The 26,767-nt window shown below is 39.4% G+C and overlaps 1 protein-coding gene across 1 annotated transcript in view; it reads left to right on the top strand.

Moving 5' to 3' along the window:
* fbn2b (fibrillin 2b) overlaps positions 1–26,767 on the top strand; it is a gene marked incomplete at its 5' end in the record, with an annotated part of 115,593 nt that overhangs the window by 32,538 nt on the left and 56,288 nt on the right. The window contains 30 exons of the mRNA XM_079593048.1: positions 139–258; positions 1,126–1,251; positions 1,429–1,551; positions 2,528–2,803; positions 2,918–2,971; positions 3,476–3,601; positions 3,752–3,877; positions 3,955–4,074; positions 4,582–4,719; positions 5,791–5,841; positions 5,922–6,047; positions 7,793–8,020; positions 8,487–8,612; positions 8,697–8,825; positions 13,750–13,875; positions 14,053–14,178; positions 14,980–15,102; positions 15,179–15,304; positions 16,028–16,153; positions 16,227–16,349; positions 16,755–16,877; positions 16,977–17,102; positions 18,231–18,353; positions 19,546–19,668; positions 22,305–22,466; positions 24,356–24,424; positions 24,507–24,632; positions 24,721–24,846; positions 26,405–26,554; positions 26,639–26,710. Of these exons, the coding sequence (XP_079449174.1) occupies positions 139–258; positions 1,126–1,251; positions 1,429–1,551; positions 2,528–2,803; positions 2,918–2,971; positions 3,476–3,601; positions 3,752–3,877; positions 3,955–4,074; positions 4,582–4,719; positions 5,791–5,841; positions 5,922–6,047; positions 7,793–8,020; positions 8,487–8,612; positions 8,697–8,825; positions 13,750–13,875; positions 14,053–14,178; positions 14,980–15,102; positions 15,179–15,304; positions 16,028–16,153; positions 16,227–16,349; positions 16,755–16,877; positions 16,977–17,102; positions 18,231–18,353; positions 19,546–19,668; positions 22,305–22,466; positions 24,356–24,424; positions 24,507–24,632; positions 24,721–24,846; positions 26,405–26,554; positions 26,639–26,710 (3,819 nt within the window). The remainder of the gene's footprint in view (positions 1–138; positions 259–1,125; positions 1,252–1,428; positions 1,552–2,527; positions 2,804–2,917; positions 2,972–3,475; positions 3,602–3,751; positions 3,878–3,954; positions 4,075–4,581; positions 4,720–5,790; positions 5,842–5,921; positions 6,048–7,792; positions 8,021–8,486; positions 8,613–8,696; positions 8,826–13,749; positions 13,876–14,052; positions 14,179–14,979; positions 15,103–15,178; positions 15,305–16,027; positions 16,154–16,226; positions 16,350–16,754; positions 16,878–16,976; positions 17,103–18,230; positions 18,354–19,545; positions 19,669–22,304; positions 22,467–24,355; positions 24,425–24,506; positions 24,633–24,720; positions 24,847–26,404; positions 26,555–26,638; positions 26,711–26,767) is intronic.

Below are 26,767 nucleotides of genomic sequence, written 5' to 3' on the forward strand. Positions count from 1 at the left end.
GCAGGACAGTCGATCGGCAGGAGCAGGATTGGGCCTCTGCTGCCATCTGTTGGTGGTTTGCTTCACTGCCAGTATTTTAACTCATATAATTGATTAATAGTGCTAATATGTTCTCATACATCTGCCTTCTACCCTCAGACGTGGACGAGTGCAACAGTAACCCGTGTGTGAACGGAGACTGCGTCAACACGCAAGGATCGTATCACTGCAAATGTCACGAGGGATACCAGGGAACGCCGACCAAACAGGCCTGCATCGGTTTGTGACTTCTTCTGGTCTAAAACCTATTTTATGCCAAAATCTAATTTAATGTCAAACATTTTTACATTCTAAATGTTTCATTAAAGTATTTAGTCTCATGCTTCGGGCCTAGATTATTATAATTCGTTTTTTAATTTTCTTATTAAAATTATTTTAAGCAATTTCTTACTCAAAAACTATAACTAAAAATGATACTTATAACTAAAAAACTGCTTAAATACTAACTAGACAGTTAATGCATATTTTAATTTCAGAAAAAGTATATAAATATTTTTTAATTCTGTAAGGCAAGATGATATTACTTATTTTAGTTTTATTTATATGATTTAGTATTATACGATTACAGTATTTATTAATATTTTTTAATTAGCTTTAACTTTTATTTTTTCAGATTTTAATTTAATTAAATTTTTAGTACTTTTGTTGTGCTTTTTGTAATTTTTATTTCAGTTTTAGGAATTTTATTAACTTAAACTTGCTTTACTAAAATTACTGCAAAATTACTAAAATTACTTAAATAACTTAAATTAAAATGAGCAATTTAAAGTTAGGTTATTTTTATTTAATACTGATATTTTATTTAAGTTCAACTTTTAAATTTGTATTTGGAACACTAGAATTAAAACTTTTGTTACATTTTAAAAGTTATTTTGTATTACACACTAAACAGACAAAAAAAACTAAATAATAAATAAACATAATAATAAATAAAAAAAATAAATAAAAAAAAATTATAAAAAAAACAGCTTACTGTGAATAATCCATTTTCAATTAATTTTCATGGTCTAAGTCAGCATATATTCACTTATACGGCCCAGCGCCCTCTGGTGGACAACTGTAGCTAATACATTCCTGTTGCTTCAGACATTGACGAGTGTATCGTGAACGGTGTAATGTGCCGAAACGGACGCTGTGTGAACACCGATGGAAGTTTCCAGTGCATCTGTAACGCTGGCTTTGAAATCAGCCCTGATGGGAAGAACTGCGTCGGTAAGTGCTTAAACTGTGACTTTAACTTTAACATACTCTGTTGTCAACACCACAGGTTGGTGGCGGGTGTTAAAAGGTCAACATAATAGTTTTTCATTAACGACTTTGACAAATACAAACACGACTCAAAACCCACCATTTGTTGTTACAGTCTAACGGTGTTTTCTTGTCCTCCAGACCATGATGAATGTGCCACCACCAACATGTGCCTGAACGGCATGTGCATCAACGAAGACGGAAGCTTCAAGTGCATCTGCAAACCTGGTTTTGCGTTGGCACCCAATGGACGCTACTGCACTGGTGAGCATGTGTGGGAGTTACCTTGACGGATTATTAAACCCCAGAAACGGTTTACTCACCCTCAAATCTGTCAAGCGCCAAAAAATGACCAAAAAAAACAACTAAATAAAAGTGCCAAGAAAATAGTTTCGTAACTTGTGCGGCATATTCCGAGTCTATACGCTATATTCAAAGTCCTCTGAAGTCATTTGATATTTTTGTGAAATCGCTAAAATCTAATTTTGTGCGAGAAACAGATGGTAAATAAATAGTTCGAAAATCTGACGTAATTTGACGTAAAATCTTACGTCAACGTGTTTTTGGTCAGGTGACCTGAGTCTTTAATGGCCAAAAGTCGTTATTCTCTGAAAATTGTTCCCTCGGTGCAACTATTCAATCGCTACATTTCAAGTCTCCTGAAGTCATACGATAGTTTTGTGCAAGAAATCGCTAAAATCTCATTTCCATTTGCAAGTTTGACGTCAAATCTTCTTCTTGTGACATCTTCGGTTCAAATTGTGACCATTTGTCAATGAAGTCTTTAATGATCAAACTTTAAGTCGTTATTTTCAAAAAATCTATCATACGATAGTTTTGTGTGAGAAATAGACGGTAAATTGCAAAAAACCTAATTTGCCTTTGCGCATTTTTGCAAGTTTGACGTCAAATCTGATGTGATGCATCTTTGGTTCTCGCATCTGGTGACTATTGGTCGAAGAAGTATTTAATGACCAATATTTAAGTTGTTATTCTATGAAGAAAAAAAAAATGTAATTTGCGTTCACATATACGTCAGTGGTGCATGTTCGGCGTCAACTGGCGAAAAGTCGTAAGACACAAGAACCAATGACATTTGTTGTCACTGATGTCAAAGCTAATGCTTCAAGACATATGACGCTAGTTTTCATGTCAAGTCAGATGTCGTTTGTGCTCATCTCATGATCGTTTGTTATTGACGTGTTGTTCGCTAATGTTTTACGCCATTTCACCCTGACAGACATTGATGAATGCCAGACCTCGGGCATCTGTATGAACGGCCGCTGCGTGAACACCGAGGGCTCTTTCCGCTGCGAGTGCCCGCCAGGCCTGGCCATCGGCGTGGACGGGCGCGTCTGCATAGATACTCACATGCGCACCACATGCTACGGCGCAATAAAGATGGGCACGTGTTCGCGCCCGTTCCCCGGGGCGGTGACGAAGTCTGAATGCTGTTGCGCTAACCCAGAACACGGCTTCGGAGAACCCTGCAAACCCTGCCCGGCTTTCAACTCAGGTAGACTGCAGGGATACACCTTCCAGTCCAGAAAGATATTTTAATATTATCGCAACAAACGTTAGATTTGACTTGTGTGCTAACAGGTAGCTAACGTATTTTGTTTGTCCGCAGCCGAGTTTCAGGCGGTGTGCAGCAGCGGACCTGGAATTACCGCTGATGGACGAGGTAAGTCTGTCTTCGCTGCTATGCTAGTATGTTTGCGAATGCTTAACGCTAACGGTCTGTATTAGATTTCTTTGTGAATGCTAAATGCTAATGAACTGTATTCGATTTCTTTGCGAATGCTAAATGCTAACAAACTTTGTTTGACTTCTTTGCGAATGCTAAATGCTAACGAACTATATTAGATTTCTTTGCAAATGCTAAATGCTAACAAACTTTATTTGACTTCTTTGCGAATGCTAAATGCTAACGAACTGTATTAGATTTCTTTGCGAAAGATAAATGCTAACAAACTTTATTTGACTTCTTTGCGAATGCAAAATACGAACAAACTATTATATTTCTTTGTGAATGCTAAATGCTAACAAACTTTATTTGACTTCTTTGCGAATGCTAAATGCTAACGAACTGTATTATATTTCTTTGTGAATGCTAAATGCTAACAAACTTTATTTGACTTCTTTGCGAATGCTAAATGCTAACGAACTGTATTCGATTTCTTCGTAGACATCAATGAATGCGCTTTGGATCCAGACATCTGTCAAAACGGTATCTGCGAGAACTTGCGCGGGAGCTACCGTTGCATCTGTAACATCGGCTACGAGTCTGACGCTAGCGGAAAGAATTGCGTGGGTGAGTTGCGTTCCTTTTTTTTTTAATTACGCAACACGTAGCATCTACTTATGTTTTGTTTTATGTACAAAATACATTTTGAACAACATGCTCTAAAACCTAGCAAAAGTAGTTTGATTAATTTCGTGAATTTTTTTGCGCATCTTTCAGACATTAACGAGTGTTTGGTGAATCGGTTGTTGTGCGACAACGGCATGTGTAGAAACACGCCCGGAAGTTACACTTGCTCTTGCCCCAAAGGATTCTCCTTCAAAGCCGAATCTGAGACATGCGAAGGTAACTACGACTCCTTACAAAAAAAATGGTAATCTTTTTTCATACATTTATATCGTAATGTCATATATTTCGTTCAGACATCAACGAGTGCGACTCCAACCCCTGCATCAACGGCGTGTGCCGCAACATAGCCGGTTCCTTCAATTGCGAATGTTCCCATGGCAGCAAGCTGGACTCCACCAACACCATCTGCGTAGGTAAGTACGAACATTCGTTTTAGGCTAAAGAACAACGCGATTTTATGCTAACATAAATGTGTTCTCTGATTGGTTAATCACTTATGGATAGTTTAGTGGCTATTAAATGTTTTAAAAAAAATTGCACAGAAGATGCTAAACAAGCTAAGATTTGAAAGATTTGATTGTGCTACATTAGCATATGTAAATGTTGTTTATTTCCATTTTAAAGGTAACTGGATAACGTTCTGCTACTTTTATCCATTTGTTGCCAGGCGGTTTTCATTCTTTGTCTGAAACTGAACATCGTTTGATTGAAATTAATGGAGTATGAAGGCAATAGGTCACGCGTTTGTGCTTTCAGGATGAATGCTCACTGTGATCTCATCCCGCTAGATATCCAAGTTGGTTTTTATATATCTGCAGAAATGCATCGATTCTCCACAGGGGAGCCGCTTCAAATGTCACAACGTCCATTTGTCATTGTCACACTTTCTTGGTTGTCTTGCACGTGTTTGCCTCACACAGACAGCATGAAAGGAACCTGCTGGCTGAACATCCAGGACGGCCGCTGTGAGGTGAATATAAACGGGGCCACGCTGAAGTCCGAGTGCTGCTCTACGCTGGGGGCGGCCTGGGGGAGCCCATGTGAACGCTGTGAAATTGGTTAGTTCATATGCAAAAACAAACAAAACATTATATATATGATACGATTAAAAAATAAAATGTATATATTTATTTTCTTCATAGTAATTTATATATACGATGTTATCATTTAATTTTTTTTAAAATATATATAAATGTGTGAAAATTATTTGATATATAACTTTTGCTTATATAAATATACATTTGTATTTTTTATTATAATTTATATATAATTTTTTATCATTTACAAAATTATTTTTTTATTATATAATATTTAATATATAACTTGCTTATATATAATCTTATTTAAATTTTTTGTTACAATTTATATATATATTAGAATTTTTGTATATATATATACAAACATTAAAAAAATATATATTATTTGATATAACTTTTGCTTATATATAATTTTATTTGTATTTGTATCATCATTTATAAAAAATAAATTTAAAAAATATATATAATTTTTTTATGTTTTAAATGATAATACAAATACAAATAAAATTATATATAAGCAAAAGTTATACATAAAATACATTTCAAAATATATATAATTTTTAATGTATAACTTTTGCTTATATTTTTTATTATAATTTATATATAATTCTTATAATTCATACAAATCAAAAATATTTATTTATTTATTTATTATATAATATTTAATATATAAATTGCTTATATATAATCTTAAAATTATATATAATTTTATTTGTATTATATATATATATATATATATATATATATTAGAATACATAAACTTTTTTTTTACATTTGATATATAACTTTTGCTTATATATATATATATATATATATATATATATATATATATATATATATAATTTAATGTGTATTTGTATTTTAATTTATTAATAATTTTGACCATTAAAAAAAAAATAAAAAAAATAATTTGATACATAACTATATATAACTATATATACTATATACTATATATATATATATATATATAGTTATATATAACTGTAATTTTGCCTCCAAAGTATCATTATCTTAAAAACACATACACATAGTAAACCGTATTGACAAGTGTTTGTTTTTATTAAAAACATTTTTGACCGATATTTCCTACAGATCCTGCCTGTTCGAAAGGTTTCGCACGCATGAAAGGTCTCGTGTGTGAAGGTACGTGCGACCCACAATCCTTTGCAGCATTCACCTGTTGCGCTGCATGACGATGCATAACTTCTCTGCTCCATCTTCAGATATCAACGAGTGTGAGGTTTTCCCCGGCGTGTGCACTAACGGCCGGTGTGTGAACACCCAGGGCTCGTTCCGGTGCGAGTGTGTCGAGGGACTCACGCTGGACGGAGCCGGACGAACATGTGTTGGTCTGTGAACTGAACGTTTATATATTTCAATCTTACTTATCATTCAAAATCATTATCACTTAAAGGTTGTGTAGGTAAGAATTGTCTAAAGAACTTTTTTTCAAATTGGCTTAAACTGTCTTTATATACCAATACATAATTAAAATGTAAATACTTTGAAAAAGAAAGTATAAAAATTGAGTGACTCTAGTGTGTTTAATCTTCATTAAACACAGCTCATTAATTCCATTCACTTGCGCGACTGTCACTCTCCGTCGCCATGACTACCGCAGCTATTACTGGCTCTGCCCACGTGCGCGCAGTCGCGCACCCGTTTTTAGGCGGGAGTGAATGGAATTAATGAGCTGTGTTTATTGAAGATTAAATACACTAGAGTCACTCAGTTTTTTATACTCTCTATTTCAGAGTACTTGCATTTTAATTATGTATTGGTATATAAAGACAGTTTAAACAAATTTTAATAAAAGTTTTTTTAGACAATTCTGACCTACCCAACCCTTAAGCCGTGTTTACACTGTGCGATTTATAATAGTCTTTTACGGTTGTGAGCTGTGTTACACACGGGATTGAAATGGTGGCTACAAAGAAATCTCTAAATCTCGTTAATTTTGGTCACTTGATTTGAAAAACGAAGACAGTTTGATGGTCGTCGTAAGAGAATGAGACTCAAATCTTCTGACACTGCCTGAATTTTATCTATTAATCGGCTGTCGGTGAACATACTAACGATTAAAGACTTCAGATTTTAGCCTATAGACCCCTTTTCAGTTAGTAAACATGGTGACGGTTAGGTGGAGGCGGAGCTTAGGTGGAGGCGGAGCTTAGGTGGTTGCAGAACGATCCCTCTGGCCGCTTCACTAACGCTAGTTTGCCAGTTTTGTTAGCTTGTTTTTTAACAATAACTGGAGAAAATCCGATTTGATCTTAATGTGCAAGCTCACTCACTGTCCAGGACCGTCATTGTTATTTGCAAAAGTTAATTTTAACGGACGGAACCAGATCGGCCGACCCGCACACACGCACTCAATGATGGACGATCTGACAGGATTAACGTTAACGCTTCCTCCGGTCGAGTGCCTGACTTCTACGCCGAGCCAATAGAGAAACTGCGCGTTAGAGAAACTGACTGTATATAAATATCTAGATGCCAATAACAATGTGCTAATGCTCACGTACAAGACTTGTGTGGTGCGACCCGAGGTTCTGCATATCCAGCGCCAAGAAGACGACGATGTAAAGAGTGACATTACGGAGCATTTTTAATCTTGTGAATATTTTCTATAAATAAAGATTCCAGATACAGCATATTCAGTTTTTAACTTTGTATTTGATTACGCTTTCTTACCGGGTTCTTCAAAAAGTCTAGTCACAATCAATCAAAACAACAATCATAGCTGATTCACAAATAATCACAATCATTTAGAAAACATTATGCGATAAAATTTAAAATTGGAGTCTGTACTCCGTCGATTCTAGAACCCAACAACACAACAAGATGACATTTAATAATAATAATAATAATTTAAGCTCTTTATTATGTAGCTGAATCTGTGGTGGTTTGTATTGACCGGCTCCAGCTAACACCGTGACGTAACTGTGACGTCTGCGCAAAAGTCTATAGGAATCTGGATTTGCATAAATTTGTCTCAGACGGCCAAATCGTACAGTGTGAACCCGGCTTTACTAAATCAAACTTGGTCTTGATCCAAAGCAGTGATGTAAACTGTGTTGTGTGTGTCCCGCAGACATCCGAAGCGAGCAGTGTTTCATGAAATGGGACGAGGACGAGTGTGTGGAGCCGTTGCCGGGCCGTTACCGGGCGGATATGTGCTGTTGTACGGTGGGAGCGGCGTGGGGCGTCGACTGTGAGGCGTGTCCCAAACCAAACACCCCCGAATATAAAAGCATCTGCCCTCGTGGACCCGGCATCGCCAACCGAGGAGACATCCTGACTGGAAGACCCTTCTACAAAGGTCGTTTATTCACACATGTCGAAAATATTTTTTTTAAGGCTATTGACAGTATATTCTGATTTACAGGATGACAAAAGTAGATATCCATAAATCCCTTTTTGTTTTTCCCCATCTAATATGTGAACACAATGAAAAAATTATTTTGAACCTGGCTTTATCCAATACTCAGATTTCGTTTTTTTAAATATATATATATATGCAAATTAGCGCATATTTACTTAGATATTGCCTAATTTGCATATTTAAACATTAAATTACAGGAAACTTGTAATACATTTTTTTCTCATCTTAATGTAGGTAATCAACTGGGAAAGTTTCATGGTGATATCTGCTAGTTAAAAAAATTACCCTATTCACCTGTAGTGTCTCGCCTTAATAAAGTCATCGGGACACTCCGCATCCGTAGACACAGAAGCTGCAGTTGCGTTTGAAAGATGGGACTTTGTGATACTGTTTTCTCCTGTAGATGTGAACGAATGTAAGGTGTTCAAAGGCCTGTGCACTCACGGGACGTGCCGAAACACCATCGGGAGCTTCAAGTGTCGCTGTGACAGTGGGTTCGCCCTCACCATGGAGGAGAGGAACTGCACAGGTCCACATCTCTCACACACACACACACAGATCTGAATCAGACACACACTCGATGCATGCTCACGCTGTCCCCTTCACCCGGCAGATATCGACGAGTGCACCATCTCTCCTGACCTGTGTGGACAGGGCGTCTGCGTGAACACGCCGGGCAGCTTCGAGTGCGAGTGTTTCGACGGCTACGAGAGCGGCTTCATGATGATGAAGAACTGCATGGGTGAGACACCAGAGGCCACCATACAGTCACAGTGTCTCTCTCTCTCTCTCTCTCTCTCTCTTTACTATGACCAGGGTTGCCAACTTCAGAAAAGCAAAAAACAGGACAATCGTGGTTTTTTACAGGAAAATAAGGGACACTCAAAATATTATGGGCCCCATCTTGCACCCAGCGCAATTGACTTTGTACACCGCCGCATGTATCATTCCTAATATATACCCGCGCACAGCGGACTTTTCCCTCCACAGACGCACGTCGGTAAATAAGGGAATGAACTTGCGCTCGCGGGGGCGGTTCAGTGAAAAGAGGAGCGTGTTCCGGCGCAAACGTTCCCTGGTGATATTCTGCAGTTTCAGAAAACAACTCCGCCACTGACCAGGAGAAACCCAGTCTAAAGACAGTGGCGCCGCGCGTTAGTCATATGCTATTTTAAGGGCGCGTGTTTGGCCATAATGTAGCGTGTGAACAACACACACACACTTTGATTCTCTAATATAAACAGACGCAGCAGTTTTCCTTTTTGCAAATCATTCATTATTACAAAGAAACATATTAACACACGAGGGAAATCATTGTTGTGTCCGTGAAGATGTGAAAAAAATAGGCATAAATCTAGATTACACATTTACCCAAATTATTATACGCCTGTTTAACCGAAGCTAATTTGGGTGGGTTTCTCCATCATCCTCATACAATGTCACTTCTCTGTGTTTTACGGCCCTGACGAGAACGTCGGTTTCCTCGGCTGTGAACCGCTCCTGGCGCGCGCTGGCAAACCCGCCGTTATAATAGCAATCCGCCGTTATAATAGCAATCCGCCGTTATAATAGCAATCCGCCGTTATAATAGCAATCCGCCGTTATAATAGCAATCCGCCGTTATAATAGCAATCCGCCGTTATAATAGCAATCCGCCGTGGAACAAGCGCGCCGGCTCTTAAAGGGAATGTGAGAGGACGCTCTGATTGGTTTATTTCACGTTACGCCCAAACCACACCTATGAGTAATGAAGCGACTTCAGACCAACACATTTTAGATTTGCGTCGGCGCAAGAGTCGTTTATCCCGCCGGTATAATAGCAACAGCGCCGGGATCCGCCCACAAAGTTACTTGCGTTTCGCGTTTGATACTTGCGTTTCAGAGCGTTAAAATAGGGCCCAATATGTGTATCACATACATTTCAGCGTCTGCAGTTAAGTGTGTGTATAAAAGGTTCTCAGACATAAAACACATTTGTTTTGTGTAACCTATTTATGTATAATTTAATTCTAAACAGAATCATACAAAAAAATGTCACATTACGCTCAAACCATTGGTCAAAATAACAGCATTTATCAGAAATAGAAAGCTTTGTAACATTAGTTAGACCCTACAGTTCAAAAGTTGAGTTTTCGGAAAGAAATTAAAGAAAGTAGTTGCCTACTTTTATTCAGCAAGGATGCATTAAATGAATCAAAGTGGCAGTAATGACAGTTTTAATGTAAGAAAAGCTTTCTATTTCGGATAAATCTCTTTTGAACTTTCTATTCATCAAAGAATTCTGGGGGGAAAAAAACCTGTTGAAATGTTTCTTGAGCAGCAAAATCACATCAGCATATTATTCCCTCAGAAAGATTGCAAGTGAACGGGACAAGGGAGGTCACGTACGGGACAAATCAACTAGGCCCAATATACGGGACGTCCCGGCTATTACGGGACCGTTGGCAACCCTAACTATGACTATAAGTAAATCAGGGAATCTGGGGCCTGTACCATGAAGCCGGTTTAGGTGGCTAGCCAGCTATGTTTCAGCTTAGTTTCCGCCAACCCTGGGTTTTAGGTACCATGAAAGTAGCTCGGCTTTAATCGGTGTTCGTTGCCATGGTATCTTACGCTGCACGGCTAACCTGCTCCGGGGCAGGTTAAGTTCTGGATTCGAGATCTCAGACTGAAGTTTGACCAATCAGCTGTGAGCAAAGAAACATATAGGTGACGTAACTAATTCCCAGTGTCTGTTGCAATGGCTTTACATTTTCTTCCAAATCCTGTGGACATCTCAGCGCAAATTGTTAGACGAGCACATCGTAGAGAAAGAGTTTTTAGCCGGACAAAATCCCCTTGCCTTTCCTGATAGTTTGTATGAAAGATACAGATTTTCTGCGGAAGGAATATCTTATCTTTGCGAACTTCTTGAGCCGCACATAAATAATTTAACACGTCGAATTCATTACTGTACCGCAAATGGTATTGTGTTGCGTTTTTTTGCAAGTGGTACATACTTGCACGATCGGGGTTTGTGGAACTATTCGCAAGGTGGTCCTCGCTCTGCATGAGTAATAGTTTCATTAATAATGTTCCCCGGACATATATCGACTATGTCCATAAAAGAGGGCTTTTATAAAATTGTGGGTAAGATATATTGATAGGGTGACATCACATGAACAATTATTTTATAAAAAAAAAAAAGCTAATTTCACAAATGTACTACAGTACTACATGTTAAGAATTATTTTAAATTGCCTATGTTTTATTATTATTCGGTTAATCTTATGAATTCCCTAGAGTCATTGAAAAAATAGCCTGCACACATGTTGCAATCTCCACTTCTCTAGAACATTAGGCAGATTATGTTAATAGAAAGTCCTTTCACAGCCTTAATGTTCAGGTAGAGATGATGTGAACATGTGAAATTATTATTTTCTGTGAGATGAATCTTTAAATTAATAGTAGCCTAACATTAACAGATATAACAATGATCTACTTTCTGTGAGTCTGTGTTGTGTCAGCACTTTGAGGAAAGCAAGTTAAATTTGGTACAGTACAAAACACTGTTAATTTGCAACCTACAAAATAACCATCATGATGACCCTCAGACAGGGCCACTTGACCACCCAGTGCAGATGTAGATGCAATCACCATGCAATATTACACTTAATAAAAGCACATTGAAACTGCAGATAGGTCTCAAACTTTTTATTGGTTTTGTGGGATGGGGGGAGAAAGAGACAAGATAAAGTTGCATTAATAAATATTCATGCTAAAGTGTTACTTGGTTAAATAAGTGCACATACTGAGATCAGTTTAATCCAGCTGTTTGATCTCCAATTTATTTAGGCTAATCAACTCACAAAAAGTTCCTTGACAAACACCTGTAATTTACGTCAATGGTTTTAAATCCTTAACTTGTTCACATTTCTTCTGAAGCCTGTTGAGGTAGAGGCTTCAGTTTCTGGGACAGGTTGTGAAAAATCCTACAATAAAAGAGATGTGTAAGGGCCAGTCCCTGTTTTATGCCACACATTCAAATGTTTGCCTTAATAAAAAGGCCAGTGCATTCACCTCAGCAACTGTCCCAGAACACAGAGTGTCTTCATCATCTCCTCCACCCTAATAAATAAAAGTAGGCCAATAGAAAGCATAACTGTTATAAAGCAGGTTATGTTTCTGGTGTTCTGTCCGCTGCATACTGACCTCTGTGTGGGAGACTGTGTGTGTGTGCTGGCTTCTACAGGGACACTGCATTTCCCTCTACTGCAGAACATACAATCAGCCATATTTCAAACTTTAAATAGTAATGTATCGCACACGTACCCAGTGTTACTTGCTTAGAGGAGCCAGCACAGGGTCAGATTGTACAGCACCTGCAATCCCATCCATAATCTGCCGTCCCTTATTCCTATCAGAGCAACTCAGTGTATTCTGGAGGAGTGGCCCTCCACCGGTTTTCTGAATTTCACTCTTTTTTCTAGAACTAGAAGTGTTTGTGATCAAATGTTTACAAAAATAATAAAAGGTTATGTGTAACTTACTACTTTGAATTATATTTTTAATTGTCTTTATCTGCTGCCAAGAACGTTTGGAGTTGCATCTAAAAATCAATGAATATTAATCTTTATTAGTAGCTATATACATGCACATTTTTATATATTATAAAAATATAGGCTATATTTCACACACACATACATTCATAGCCTATAGCCTACATAATTTTACATGAATATAGAACGTATTTGTTTAGCTTACACATTACCGCAAACAGTAATCTTTCTCCAACTGTCTTCTATTGCTTTGGCAGCAGAGACCGTATTGTTTCGAGCTTGTAATACATATTTAAATTAATCGTAATTCTGAATGATTATCTCTTGCTCCTCCACGGAAAAAATATATCGCTCTCGCTCTATCTACATCGAACGCGATTGGTTGTTCGGTGCCAACGTCACTTTGGTATGTGCACGCGCTCGTGGATTAATCATAACTTAAGATCAAAGCCTGAGTTGACAGAGAAAGTTGATGAGCTGCGTCATGGTACCAATAAAGCCTGATTGCATCGGTTTGGTTTTGTCAACTCAAAACTAATCCTGTAACCCCGAGTTTGTTCAGCTACCTTCATGGTACAGGCCCCTGGTATTTAATTGGTAATAGGAATTGTTATTGTTTATTTGTTTTGATTTCTTAGTGTCAGTAAAAAAAAAAAATTAAGTAAAAAAAAGTTGTTGTTTTTTTTCCTTTTGAATTTTGTTTTCCCCCAGTGTTTTTTTCTTTTTTTTTTCGTTATTGTGGCAAAGGTGTTGCTTTTTTATTTATTTATTTTTATCGTAAATATTACAATTTTCCTTCACTCTTGAAGTGGTAGGGGTTGAGTGAGAATCTTTTTCTCCTGTTTTTTCGTGTAATTAGGCAGTGAGGAAAGACCACTGCATGTTCATTTTCTTTCTTTTGATAGGCTTATTTAGTTACAGTGCAATTGGGTTTAGACAGTGACAACTTTTTGTTTGCTATTTTGACTAAGCCCACCTCCCTCTCTCTCTCTCTCTCTCTCTCTCTCTTCTCTCTCTCTCTCTCTCTCTCTTCTCTCTCTTCTCTCTCTCTCTCTCTCACTCTCTCTCTTCTGTCTCTCTCACTCTCTCTCTTCTCTCTCTCTCTCTCTCTCACTCTCTCTCCTGCAGACGTGGACGAGTGTGAGCGGGACCCTATGCTGTGTCGTGGAGGCGAGTGTCTGAACACTGAGGGCAGTTATGAGTGTGACTGTCCTCCGGGACACCAGCTGAGCACTGAAGCATCGGCATGTGAAGGTACACAAGCTTCAAACACACACACATTTACTGTATATGTGAGTGAGTGAGTGAGTAAGTGAATACATTGTATATCATCTACAAAACCTATTTATATCATTTCACTTTATTTTGAACTTATCCAGTTAATATTTTGACTGTTTTTTTTTTGTTGTAATTTATTATAATTGTTTTTAGATGTGAACGAGTGTCAGCTGAGCGATAACCTGTGTAAGAACGGTCAGTGTGTGAACATGGTGGGAACCTACCAGTGCTCCTGCAACACGGGATACCAGGTGACGCCCGACAGACAGGGCTGTGTGGGTGAGTAAACATCCGCTCACATTCCCAAACGTCCGGAAACCTCTGCAAACATCCACAAACATTCCCAAAACATTCCCAAAACATCCGTAAATATTCCCAAAACATCCGCAAACATTCCCAAACATCCGGAAACATTCCCAAACATCCGGAAACATTCCTAAATAGCCCCAAACATTCCCAAACATCCGGAAACATTCCCAAATAGCCCCAAACATCCGGAAACATTCCCAAACATCCGGAAACATTCCCAAAACATCCGCAAAAATTCCCAAACATCCGGAAACATTTCCAAACATTCACAAACATCCGGAAACATTCCCAAAAACATCCACAAACATCCCCAAACATCTGCAAACATCCCCAAAACATCCTCAAAAAAATTTCAAACATCCGCAAACATTCCCTATACATCCACAAACATCCGGAAACATCCCCAAAAAATGTCCAAACATCCACAAACATTCCTAAAACATCCTCAAACATTCCCAAAACATCCTAAAACATTCCCAAAACACCCACAAACATTCCCAAACATCCGGAAACATCCCCAAAAAATGTCCAAACATCCGCAAACATTCCCAAAACATCCTCAAACATCCGTAAACATTCCAAAAACATCCTCAAACATTCCCAAAACATCCGGAAACATCTGCAAACATCCTCAAACATCCACAAACACCTGGAAACATCTGCAAACATTCCTAAACATCCACAAACATTTCCAAACATCCACAAACATTTCCAAACATCCACAAACATTCCCAGTACGGAGACTCACTAAGTAAGTGTGTTTTGTGGCAGATATCGACGAGTGCACCATCATGAACGGCGGCTGTGACACACACTGCACGAACTCTGAGGGAAGTTACGAATGCAGCTGCAGCGAAGGTTACGCGCTCATGCCCGACCTCAGGACCTGCGCCGGTGAGAGACACACACACACGCACACACACGCACACACGGGACATCCTCTCAGACTGACCCTCGGCTCTTTCCGTAGACATCGACGAGTGCGAAGACTCGCCCGACATCTGCGACGGCGGCCAGTGCACGAACATCCCCGGAGAATACCGCTGCCTCTGCTACGACGGGTTCATGGCCTCCATGGACATGAGGACCTGCATCGGTGAGACACACACGCTTGTGTAGATATAAGCTTTAAATTATGAAAAAATATTAAAGTAATTTAAAATATGTATAGTGTGTAACTTGAGGTCTTACGTTTGTTAGGACAAGAGACTAAACTTATATATACATTTGTGTATATATCAGTTTTAAATTATTATAAAAGTGATTTATATTATCATTTTTATTTGTTTGTTAGTGTAGTTTAGTTATAATTAAATAATACAAATATTACAAGTAACAATTTACTTTAAAGTAAATAATTTCACATAATTTAATTTTGATTTGTGTTATGATTTTTTTGGAGTAATTTACATTTAATTAAAATTGACATTTTATTTGAATTGTTTATTTTATTTATTTATTTTTTTATTTTTTTTTGGTGTAAATTACTTTCAATTAAAAGTCACATAATTTATTAATAGTAACCTATTTATGAATTAATTGTTTATGAATTATTTAATCGTATCACTTTTTTATTATTATTTACTTTTAAACATCTTGATTTATATTGTTAATTAAAAAAGATATAATAATTTACATTTTATGAAATCATTTATATTGTTTAGTCATCTTGATTTATTTTATGAATTTGTTTTCATGAGTATTTTATTTCATCCATTTGTTGTCACTTCCAATTTATTTATTTTTATATATTTTTATTCTGATATTTAGTAATGATATTGCTCTGATTTTTGGTATTATTCCTGATGTTATGGTCCAGATGTCAATGAGTGCGACCTGAACCCCAACATCTGTCTCCACGGCGACTGTGAGAACACTAAAGGATCCTTCATCTGCCACTGTCAGCTGGGATACTTCGTCAAGAAGGGCTCCACCGGATGCACAGGTACGAGAGTCCAGTCCCTCAAACCAGCTTTTTGAAACAGTCCGAAGTGGTTTTGATTGTTGTTTTTCTCCAGATGTCGATGAATGTGAGATCGGCGCTCATAACTGCGACATGCACGCGGCCTGCGTCAACGTTCCCGGGAGCTTCAAGTGCCGCTGTCGCGACGGCTGGGAAGGAGACGGCATCAAATGCATCGGTGAGTGGCGAGCGATCATCATGAGCGTCACGTTTCTCTCTGAACCCGCTCATACCAAGTTTTTTTTTTTTACCCATAAGCTGAATAAATAAGCTTTCCATTGATGTGTGGTTTGTTAGGATGGGACAATATTTGGTCGAGATACAACTATTGAAAATCTGGAATCTGAGGAGCAAAAAAATCTAAACATTGAGAAAATCTCCTTTAAAGTTGTGCATTTATGTTCACGATTGTGCTGCATTCACTCACAAAAATATTTTTTTTATATATTTACGGTAGGAAATTTACTAAATATCTTCATGGAACATGATCTTAATATCCTCATGATTTTTGGCATAAAAGAAAAATCAATAATTTTGACCCATACAATGTATTTGTGGCTATTGCCACAACTATACCCTGCAGATGTTGACGAGTGTGTCACTGAAGAGCACAACTGTAACCCGAACGCCGAGTGCATGAACACGCCGGGCTCGTACCGCTGCAGCTGTAAAGAGGGATTCAACGGCGACGGATTCTCCTGCTCCGGTACAGCTCACCTCTGACACACTCTTTTATCTTATAAAAACAGACATGAATGACACGACTGTTGTGAGATGATTGAGATTGCTGTCGGTTTGACTGTAGACATGGACGAGTGCGCGGATAACGTGAATCTGTGTGAGAACGGCCAGTGTCTGAACGCCCCGGGCGGATACCGCTGCGAGTGTGAGATGGGCTTCACCCCGACTGAGGACAGCAAGGCCTGCCAGGGTAAACACACACACACACACTCTCACTTACAGTAACACACCTACAGTAACACACACACACACCTACAGTAACCAATACACAGTAACACGCACACACACCTACATTAATATTCACACCTACAGTAACACCTACAGTAATAGTCACTCACACCTACAGTAACACACACACACCTACAGTAACACACACACACTTACAGTAACACCTACAGTAATATTCACTCACACCTACAGTAACACCTACAGTAACACACACACTTACAGTAACACACACACACTTACAGTAGCACCTACAGTAATATTCACTCACACCTACAGTAACACACACACACACTTACAGTAACACACACACACACACTTACAGTAGCACCTACAGTAACACACACCTACAATAATACTCACTCACACCTACAGTAACACACTTACAGTAACACACTCACACCTACAGTAACACACACACACACTTACAGTAATACTCACTCACACCTACAGTAACACACACACACACACACACACTTATAGTAACACCTACAGTAACACACACACACACACACACACACTTACAGTAACACCTACAGTAACACACACACACACACACCTACAGTAATACTCACTCACACCTACAGTAACACACACACACACACCTACAGTAATACTCACTCACACCTACAGTAACACACACACACCTACAGTAACACACTCACACCTACAGTAACACACACACACACACTTACAGTAACATCTACAGTAACACATACACACTTACAGTAATACTCACTCACACCTACAGTAACACACACACACCTACAGTAATACTCACTCACACCTACAGTAACACACACAAACTTAAAGTAACACCTACAGTAACACACACACACACACACACACACACACACACTTACAGTAACACCTACAGTAACACACACACCTACAGTAACACACACACACACACACACACACACACACACAAACTTAAAGTAACACCTACAGTAACACACACACACACACACACACACACACACACACACACTTACAGTAACACCTACAGTAACACACACAGCTACAGTAATAGTCACTCACACCTACAGTAACACACACACACATTCACTCAGCGCTGTGTGTCGCCCGTCAGATATCGACGAGTGCAACTTCCAGAACATCTGTGTGTTCGGGTCGTGTCAGAACCTGCCGGGGATGTTCCGCTGCGTCTGTGACTACGGCTACGAGCTGGACCGCAGCGGAGGAAACTGCACAGGTGACGTAACACACACACACACACACATCAGCCTGCAGATCAGCAAACGTCTACAAAAGGGCCTCAATGTGAGCCTCATGACCACAAATTACGATTATAAGAATGTAAATAAGACATTCTTACATTTTGTGAGAAATACAATTATTTCTTTGTGTAATTCACCTTTAATTAAATAATACAAATACTATATAACTTAATTGTATTCTACAAGAGTCGCTGAATGTGAGCGCAGCCTCAATTTCAAATGTCACAACCACAAATCACACTGGAAACACAGAGAGCGTGTGTTATTTCTCAGTTCTGTCAGGACCACTATCGCCAAAGACGATTGACCATTAGCATATAGTTAGGATTGGCGGTATGGTTCCGTATGTTGCAATATTTGACCATTTAATGAATGATATCATTAATTCAAGATTTTAAAGTACAACATAATACGATAATTTAGTCTGATTCAAGGGCACTCAGAATGCCAAATCCTGACTGGACAGGAGGAGCTGGGGAGGGAGGAGGGTAATTCGTCCTGAGAAACGCGACAGCTGCTGATAATACTTGTTGTGGCAAAAATTCATCAAACAAACATCACTGCGTAAGAGACACTCAGAGTCAAATTATAAAAAGAGAAGTATTTATTCTTGCAAGAATAGGAGCAGTCTAACACACAGTTGTTACCCTGTGCAGACGAGTGACACCCCCCCTCGGACAGACTCAACTAGCTTTTATCTTAGTTTCAAGGCATTCTTCCCGCCAGAGCCTTCCTCCCAGTAGTTTTCCATCCAGTAGTTTTCCATAGACAAGGAAGCCATAACACTAGTTTAGATTCGTCACTAGTTGGCCCACTAAGCCCCCCTTCACCAAATGGCCTTCTGACATCTAGGTCAGAGGTCCTTGCTCGTCTGTTCTCTGGAGTGTCTCTCCCTTCTGCCTCCCCAGGTACATAAACAGAATCTTCTCTCACAACAAGTGAGAGACACACATGTGACATTCTTTGAATCATCCATATTTTACTAAAGATCAATGAATATCATAAAATTGCCACCACATACTGAAGAGCTTATATATGTATACAGTGATAGTGTCGTATTCCTATAGGTAGACGTGTATCAGCTGATGCGAGCTTGACTAACGTGACCCGCCAGAACTGACGCTACGCTTGATTTGTCTCACACTGTCTCTTCTCCGTCTGATTTAGACATCAACGAGTGTTTCGACCCGGTGAACTGCATCAACGGTGTGTGTGTGAACCTGCCCGGCAGCTACCTGTGCGACTGCCCGCCGGACTTCGAGCTCAACCCGTCCGGAGTCGGCTGTGTCGGTACGTCACACACTCAACGCCTCATTACTTGGGTTAGGAATCGGATACTGGTTATAACATTTTAATTTCGATTTCTCTCATCAATAACTTTGTGAGCATTTCAATGTGAAACCATTCAAGCGCTGTAGGCGTGTGTAACTATATTGGGCAACTCTTAAAGTGACAGCAGCCTAATATTCCTGTTGCCGTCTCTATAGTAACACTAATCAAACAACAGAAGACAAAAGAGAAAATCACTCATTCTTGACTGAATAACTTTCGGAACTATATTTATAATGTATATTTTATTTATAAAGTGCAGTGTTATTTCACATTTGATTTAAGTTTCTGTACAGGAATATCTGAAAAATCTAAAACACTGTTTATTTCAATCATATCTTTGTTCAGTTGTATCTAGTAGTTGCGATTGCTAGTTTTTTATTTGTTCTTTTTTAATAACTGAGTGTTTACTTGTCTTTAATAATGCTTGAAATGTATATTAGTTTGGCTAGTTGTTTTTCTATGGTATTTTTAACCCCCTGAGGTCGGCAAACGCGCGGGCGCGTTTTGCTCGTTTTTTTTTACATAGCAGCAAAATAGACCTAAAATACTCCGTCGGTTTTGGTCATACAGACTTAAGAAATATGAAAAAAATAGCTGTTAAATGTCTACTTTTTTATGTGTCCACTTACAATCGAAATAAAACATTGTGCTTTTGTAAAATAAAGAAAGTAAACAGGGAGTGCTTTATGCCTCTCCGTCTCCGTGAACTTTTTTTCTGAAGCACTTCTCTAAACTCAAATAAAACTCAGCGAATACTATTCACTCAGACATGAGCTATATATCTCTATAATCATTTAAGTGTGTAGTTTTAAATTATCTAATTCAAATCTAAAACAAATATTCTCTGTTTATGTAATCTATATAAAAAGAGCGAGAGATCAGCTGTGCTCATTATCTTTCTGGCACCTCATTACTCCGCTAATGTGACACGCCCATCGAGAGCGCGCGCGCTATTCAAACACAGATAATCTGGAGCAACACATGCAAACCAGTCAACGCCCACAACAGCTGGACAACACACTCGCTGTGAGGAATAGCTCTGCTAATAATATCGTGATTATCCTGGAAATTTTACCTCAAACGTGCTGGAGTAGCCGAACAACGGACCCAGCTGCAGATCATCAGTAAGTGCTTTGTTCTAATCGCGATATGAACTGGTGTCTGTAATCCGCAAAAGACTGTTTAAATTTGAATCGCGTTTCTGTGTTTGAATGAATGAACGGCACATGTGCATGCGTTTGTTTACTAACGTTACAGCTCGCGCGTGTCTGTGTGTGTGAATGAAATATCTATTGCCTACTGAGATGAGTAAAAATCGACTGAATACGTTGAAATAAAATGTCTTTGTATAAGCAACGTTTTAAACTGCAAATTAACATTTATGCCCTAATATAGGCTATATTATAAAAGACGATATGTTACAGACGAAATATGAAAGAAGTTTGTACTGCCACATCAAAACCTAATTTCCAAGGTGCAAACAAAATCTTAAAAGGTCAATATAAGCCTTCTCTTTAAATTATTTTTGTGTTTTATTAGTGACAAATTTGGGGAGAGGATAGCCTACATAATCCAAAACTTTCTGAAAATACGAATGAGAATTAACTGCACAATTACTAGAAATGTTTACCTTGGATATTATACAATTTGCAAGCATTACACAGTTTGTGGAAAAATACACTTTTTTTTCAAGATGTTTCCAACTCTGAACCAATTCTGTAGATGTGTGTGTGTGTGTATGTATGTATGTGTATATATATATATATGTGTGTGTGTGTGTTGTCTTTGCATTCTGTGTGGCTCAGTGACACACTCAGTGAAAGGCTCATTAGTATGCAGCATTAGCAGCTCTTCTTTGTCTTCTCCAGGTGTGAATGAGGACATTATTCATGACCTTCTTGGATCATTCACGCCCACCTGCATATTGCCTTTCCAAACAAAAAGTGTCTTACAAAATTTAAATCAATCTATTGTTTAATGTGAACGATTAGCCCGGATGATTTTCAGATCATTTTGAAGTAAATACTCTAGCCGACAACATCCATTAGTCAACAGTATTGTGGGAATATGTGAAGTTGGTCGTTTGTGGTCTTATATCAGAACATTTAAGTTTGAGTTTTTTGAATAACCACGCATAAATAATATTCTCTCAAAAATGCAAACATGTACATACATGTTGCTCACATATTATGATAGTCATGTTCGTGCTAAATAGAGTGTAATTACACCTTTGCCATTAATATGTTTATAAGCAACTGAAAAAAATAAAAATATCAGGGCATTTCAAAACATCTCAAGGACCCCAAAAACACCTTAGACTCCAGAGGGTTAAACCACATGCTAGCGTTCCTTGTGTAAGTGTTCTTTAGCCTGTTGATTTTTGTTCATGATATTCAGATACAATGAAATGTTTTGCAATAAGACTAAATGTGAATGATATCTAAGTTTATTTTTTTTCCTTTTTGGAATCGAAATTAGGAATTGATGAGTAGAATCTGAATCATTAAAATTGAAACGATACCCAACCCTACTCATTCCTCATGTACTGCGACACGTGTGACACTAAAGAGCCGTGATCCTCTTCCCTCGGACAGACACGCGTGTGGGAAACTGTTTCCTGGACACTCTGGACCGGGGCGACGGCGGGATCTCCTGCAGCGCTGAGATCGGAGTGGGCGTGACCCGCGCGTCCTGCTGCTGCTCGCTGGGCGGAGCCTGGGGGAACCCGTGTGAACTCTGCCCCCCCATCAACACCTGTACGGACACACTCACTGCTGTCAGATATACACACACTCTGCCCCCCCATCAACACCTGTACGGACACACTCACTGCTGTCATACACACACACTCACTGCTGTCAGATATACACACACTCTGCCCCCCCATCAACACCTGTACGGACACACTCACTGCTGTCATACACACTCACTGCTGTCAGATATACACACACTCTGCCCCCCCATCAACACCTGTACGGACACACTCACTGCTGTCAGATATACACACACTCACTGCTGTCAGATATACACACACTCTGCCCCCCCATCAACACCTGTACGGACACACTCACTGCTGTCAGATATACACACACTCTGCCCCCCCATCAACACCTGTACGGACACACTCACTGCTGTCATACACACACACTCACTGCTGTCAGATATACACACACTCTGCCCCCCCATCAACACCTGTACGGACACACTCACTGCTGTCATACACACACACTCACTGCTGTCAGATATACACACACTCTGCCCCCCCATCAACACCTGTACGGACACACTCACTGCTGTCAGATATACACACACTCTGCCCCCCCATCAACACCTGTACGGACACACTCACTGCTGTCAGATATACACACACTCTGCCCCCCCCATCAACACCTGTACGGACACACTCACTGCTGTCAGATATACACACACTCTGCCCCCCCATCAACACCTGTACGGACACACTCACTGCTGTCATACACACACACTCACTGCTGTCAGATATACACACACTCTGCCCCCCCCATCAACACCTGTACGGACACACTCACTGCTGTCAGATATACACACACTCTGCCCCCCCATCAACACCTGTACGGACACACTCACTGCTGTCATACCAGTGATGCGCGGGTTGATCCCGTTCCGAGTCATCCAAATATGGGAAGTCGGGGGAGAGACGCACACTTCGGCTAGACTGGATAAACACATGCAGCATCTTAATTGTTAAGAAAATGAAACGAAATAAATGAATAAATCAAGCCTTTATTACATAACACTAGGCGATATCATACAGCATTCAGAAAAATGCTGCACCCGCACCCCTATTCCTACGTCTATGGCCCAATGACGCTACTATGAGCATTTACTAGCTACTTTAAAAAATACGGGTCAGGAAACGGGTCGGGTACAATATTTTTTTGTTTGTTTTTGCGGTCCGTGTTGCGGGCGAGTTAGTTGAAAACGTTGGTCGGGTGCGGGGTTGTTTATACATTGACCCGCGCATCACTGTGTCATACACACACACACTGCTGTCAGATATACACACACTCTGCCCTCCCATCAACACCTGTACGGACACACTCACTGCTGTCATACACACACACTGCTGTCATATATACACTAGAGATGCACCGATACAAAATTTCTCCTCTGATACCGATAGCCGATTATTCAGAATGACATCGGCCGATGCCGATAGTTAGATATTTCTTAAGAAAAAAAAAAATCTCTCCCAAATATTGCTGCAAACTATACCGGAAACCTCTCATTTGGTACACTATAATGTTAAAATCGCTGTTTTAAACAGTTTTAAAGCGTTATTGTCATGTTAACTTGCCCTCAATTCAACACAAGAGAGATTTTTTTCACACACAGCGTGAGTTGCAGTTGGACACGTTTTTCCGCACCGTTTTGATTGACAGGATATAATCGGCACTGATCATCGGCTGTTTTTAAACATTCGGTCCATAATGAAAAAAATTGCTTTAATCGGCCAATACCAGTTATTAGTCGTTACATCTCTAATATACACACTTAAATATGTAATCTATACTCTATATAAACCATTTAAAAACACATGATAGTGGAAAACCCCAAACAAAGTCTTTGTGCCGTGAGCAAACTGATGAATTCTGTCTCCTCACAGCCGAGTACAAAACCCTGTGTCCCGGAGGAGAAGGCTTCCGGCCGAACCCCATCACGGTCATCCTGGAGGGTAAGTGTGGATCGGGCCGCGGGCAGCGGGATGAAGCCTGGGGGGGTTGTGCTAATGTCTCTCTCTCTCTGTCCCACATCAGACATAGACGAGTGCCAGGAGCTGCCCGGCCTGTGTCAGGGGGGAAACTGTGTCAACACCTTCGGCAGCTTCCAGTGCGAGTGTCCCGGCGGATACTACCTCAACGAGGAGACGCGCATCTGTGAAGGTCATTTCAGCTGCTGAAAACTGACATTTACATCCATTCATGTTCATGTTTAGTAACCCTAATTCATTTCTTTTAAATTCTCACACAGATATTGACGAATGTACGGCGCACATCGGCATCTGCGGCCCGGGAACTTGCTACAACACGCTGGGAAACTACACCTGCGTCTGTCCACCCGAATACATGCAGGTCAACGGAGGAAACAACTGCATGGGTAAGACCTCGCCATCTAGTGTTCTGGATAGTTCACCCAAAAATGTAAGTTAGCCCATGATTTACTCGCCCTCAAGTCATCCTAGGTGTATATGACTTTCTTCTTTCAGACGAATACAATCTGAGTTATATAAAAAAATGTCCTGACTCCAAATTTTATAATGGCAGTGAATGACTGTTTCTGTTTTGAAGTCCATAAAAGTGCATCTGTCCATCATAAAAGTGCATCCATCCATCATAAAAGTGCATCCATCCATCATAAGTGCATCCATCCATCATAAAAGCGCATATATCCATCCATCATAAAAGTGCATCCATCCATCATAAGTGCATCCATCCATCATAAAAGCGCATATATCCATCATAAAAGTGCATCCATCCATCATAAGTGCATCCATCCATCATAAAAGCGCATATATCCATCATAAAAGTGCATCCATCCATCATAAAAGTGCATCTATCCATCATAAAAGTGCATCTATCCATCATAAAAGTGCATCTATCCATCATAAAAGTGCATCCATCCATCATAAAAGCGCATCTATCCATCATAAAAGTGCATCCATCCATCATAAAAGCGCATCTATCCATCATAAAAGTGCATCCATCCATCATAAAAGCGCATATATCCATCATAAAAGCGCATATATCCATCATAAAAGCGCATCCATCCATCATAAGTGCATCCATCCATCATAAAAGTGCATCTATCCATCATAAAAGTGCATCTATCCATCATAAAAGTGCATCTATCCATCATAAAAGTGCATCTATCCATCATAAAAGCGCATCTATCCATCATAAAAGTGCATCTATCCATCATAAAAGCGCATCTATCCATCATAAAAGTGCATCTATCCATCATAAAAGTGCATCTATCCATCATAAAAGTGCATCTATCCATCATAAAAGTGCATCTATCCATCATAAAAGTGCATCTATCCATCATAAAAGTGCATCTGTCCATCATAAAAGTGCATCTGTCCATCATAAAAGTGCATCCATCCATCATAAAAGTGCATCTATCCATCATAAAAGTGCATCTATCCATCATAAAAGTGCATCTATCCATCATAAAAGTGCATCTATCCATCATAAAAGTGCATCTATCCATCATAAAAGCGCATCTATCCATCATAAAAGTGCATCTATCCATCATAAAAGCGCATCTATCCATCATAAAAGTGCATCTATCCATCATAAAAGTGCATCTATCCATCATAAAAGTGCATCTGTCCATCATAAAAGTGCATCTGTCCATCATAAAAGTGCATCTGTCCATCATAAAAGTGCTCCACACTGCTCCGTTGAATAGATTAACTTTGATGGACTTCAAAACAGAAACGGCCATTCACTGCCATTATAAAGCTAGTAAGAGCCAGGATATGTTTTAATATAACTCAGATTGTATTCGTCTGAAAGAAGAAAGTCATATACACCAAGGATGACTTCAGGGTGAGTAAGTCATGGGCTAATCTTCATTTTTGGGTGAACTATCCCTGTAATCTGGGGCCTTTGGAGTCATTTTGTGTATCATTTTGCATGCCCTGGATGTGCAGATATGAGGAAAAGCGTGTGCTATCGCAACTTCAACGACACCTGCGAGAACGAGCTATCCTTCAACATGACCAAGAAGATGTGCTGTTGCTCGTATAACGTGGGCAAAGCCTGGAACAGACCGTGTGAGGCCTGTCCGACCCCGGCCACCAGTGAGTGTCTCTCAACGGAAGATATACCTGAACCTGCTAGAGTTTCAATATTCACTCGGATCTGTGTGTTTCTGTCTCCTGTAGCCGAGTACCAGCTTCTGTGTGGGAATCAGGCTCCTGGTTTCATCATCGACATTCAGACTGGAAAACCCATTGGTGAGTGAGTTCGACCTGAACCTCACATTTCAACAGCATAAAACTCTGCATGAACCC

This window comes from Phoxinus phoxinus (assembly GCF_949152265.1).
Source record: "Phoxinus phoxinus genome assembly, chromosome: 20".
In the NCBI taxonomy this organism is placed as follows: domain Eukaryota; kingdom Metazoa; phylum Chordata; class Actinopteri; order Cypriniformes; family Leuciscidae; genus Phoxinus; species Phoxinus phoxinus.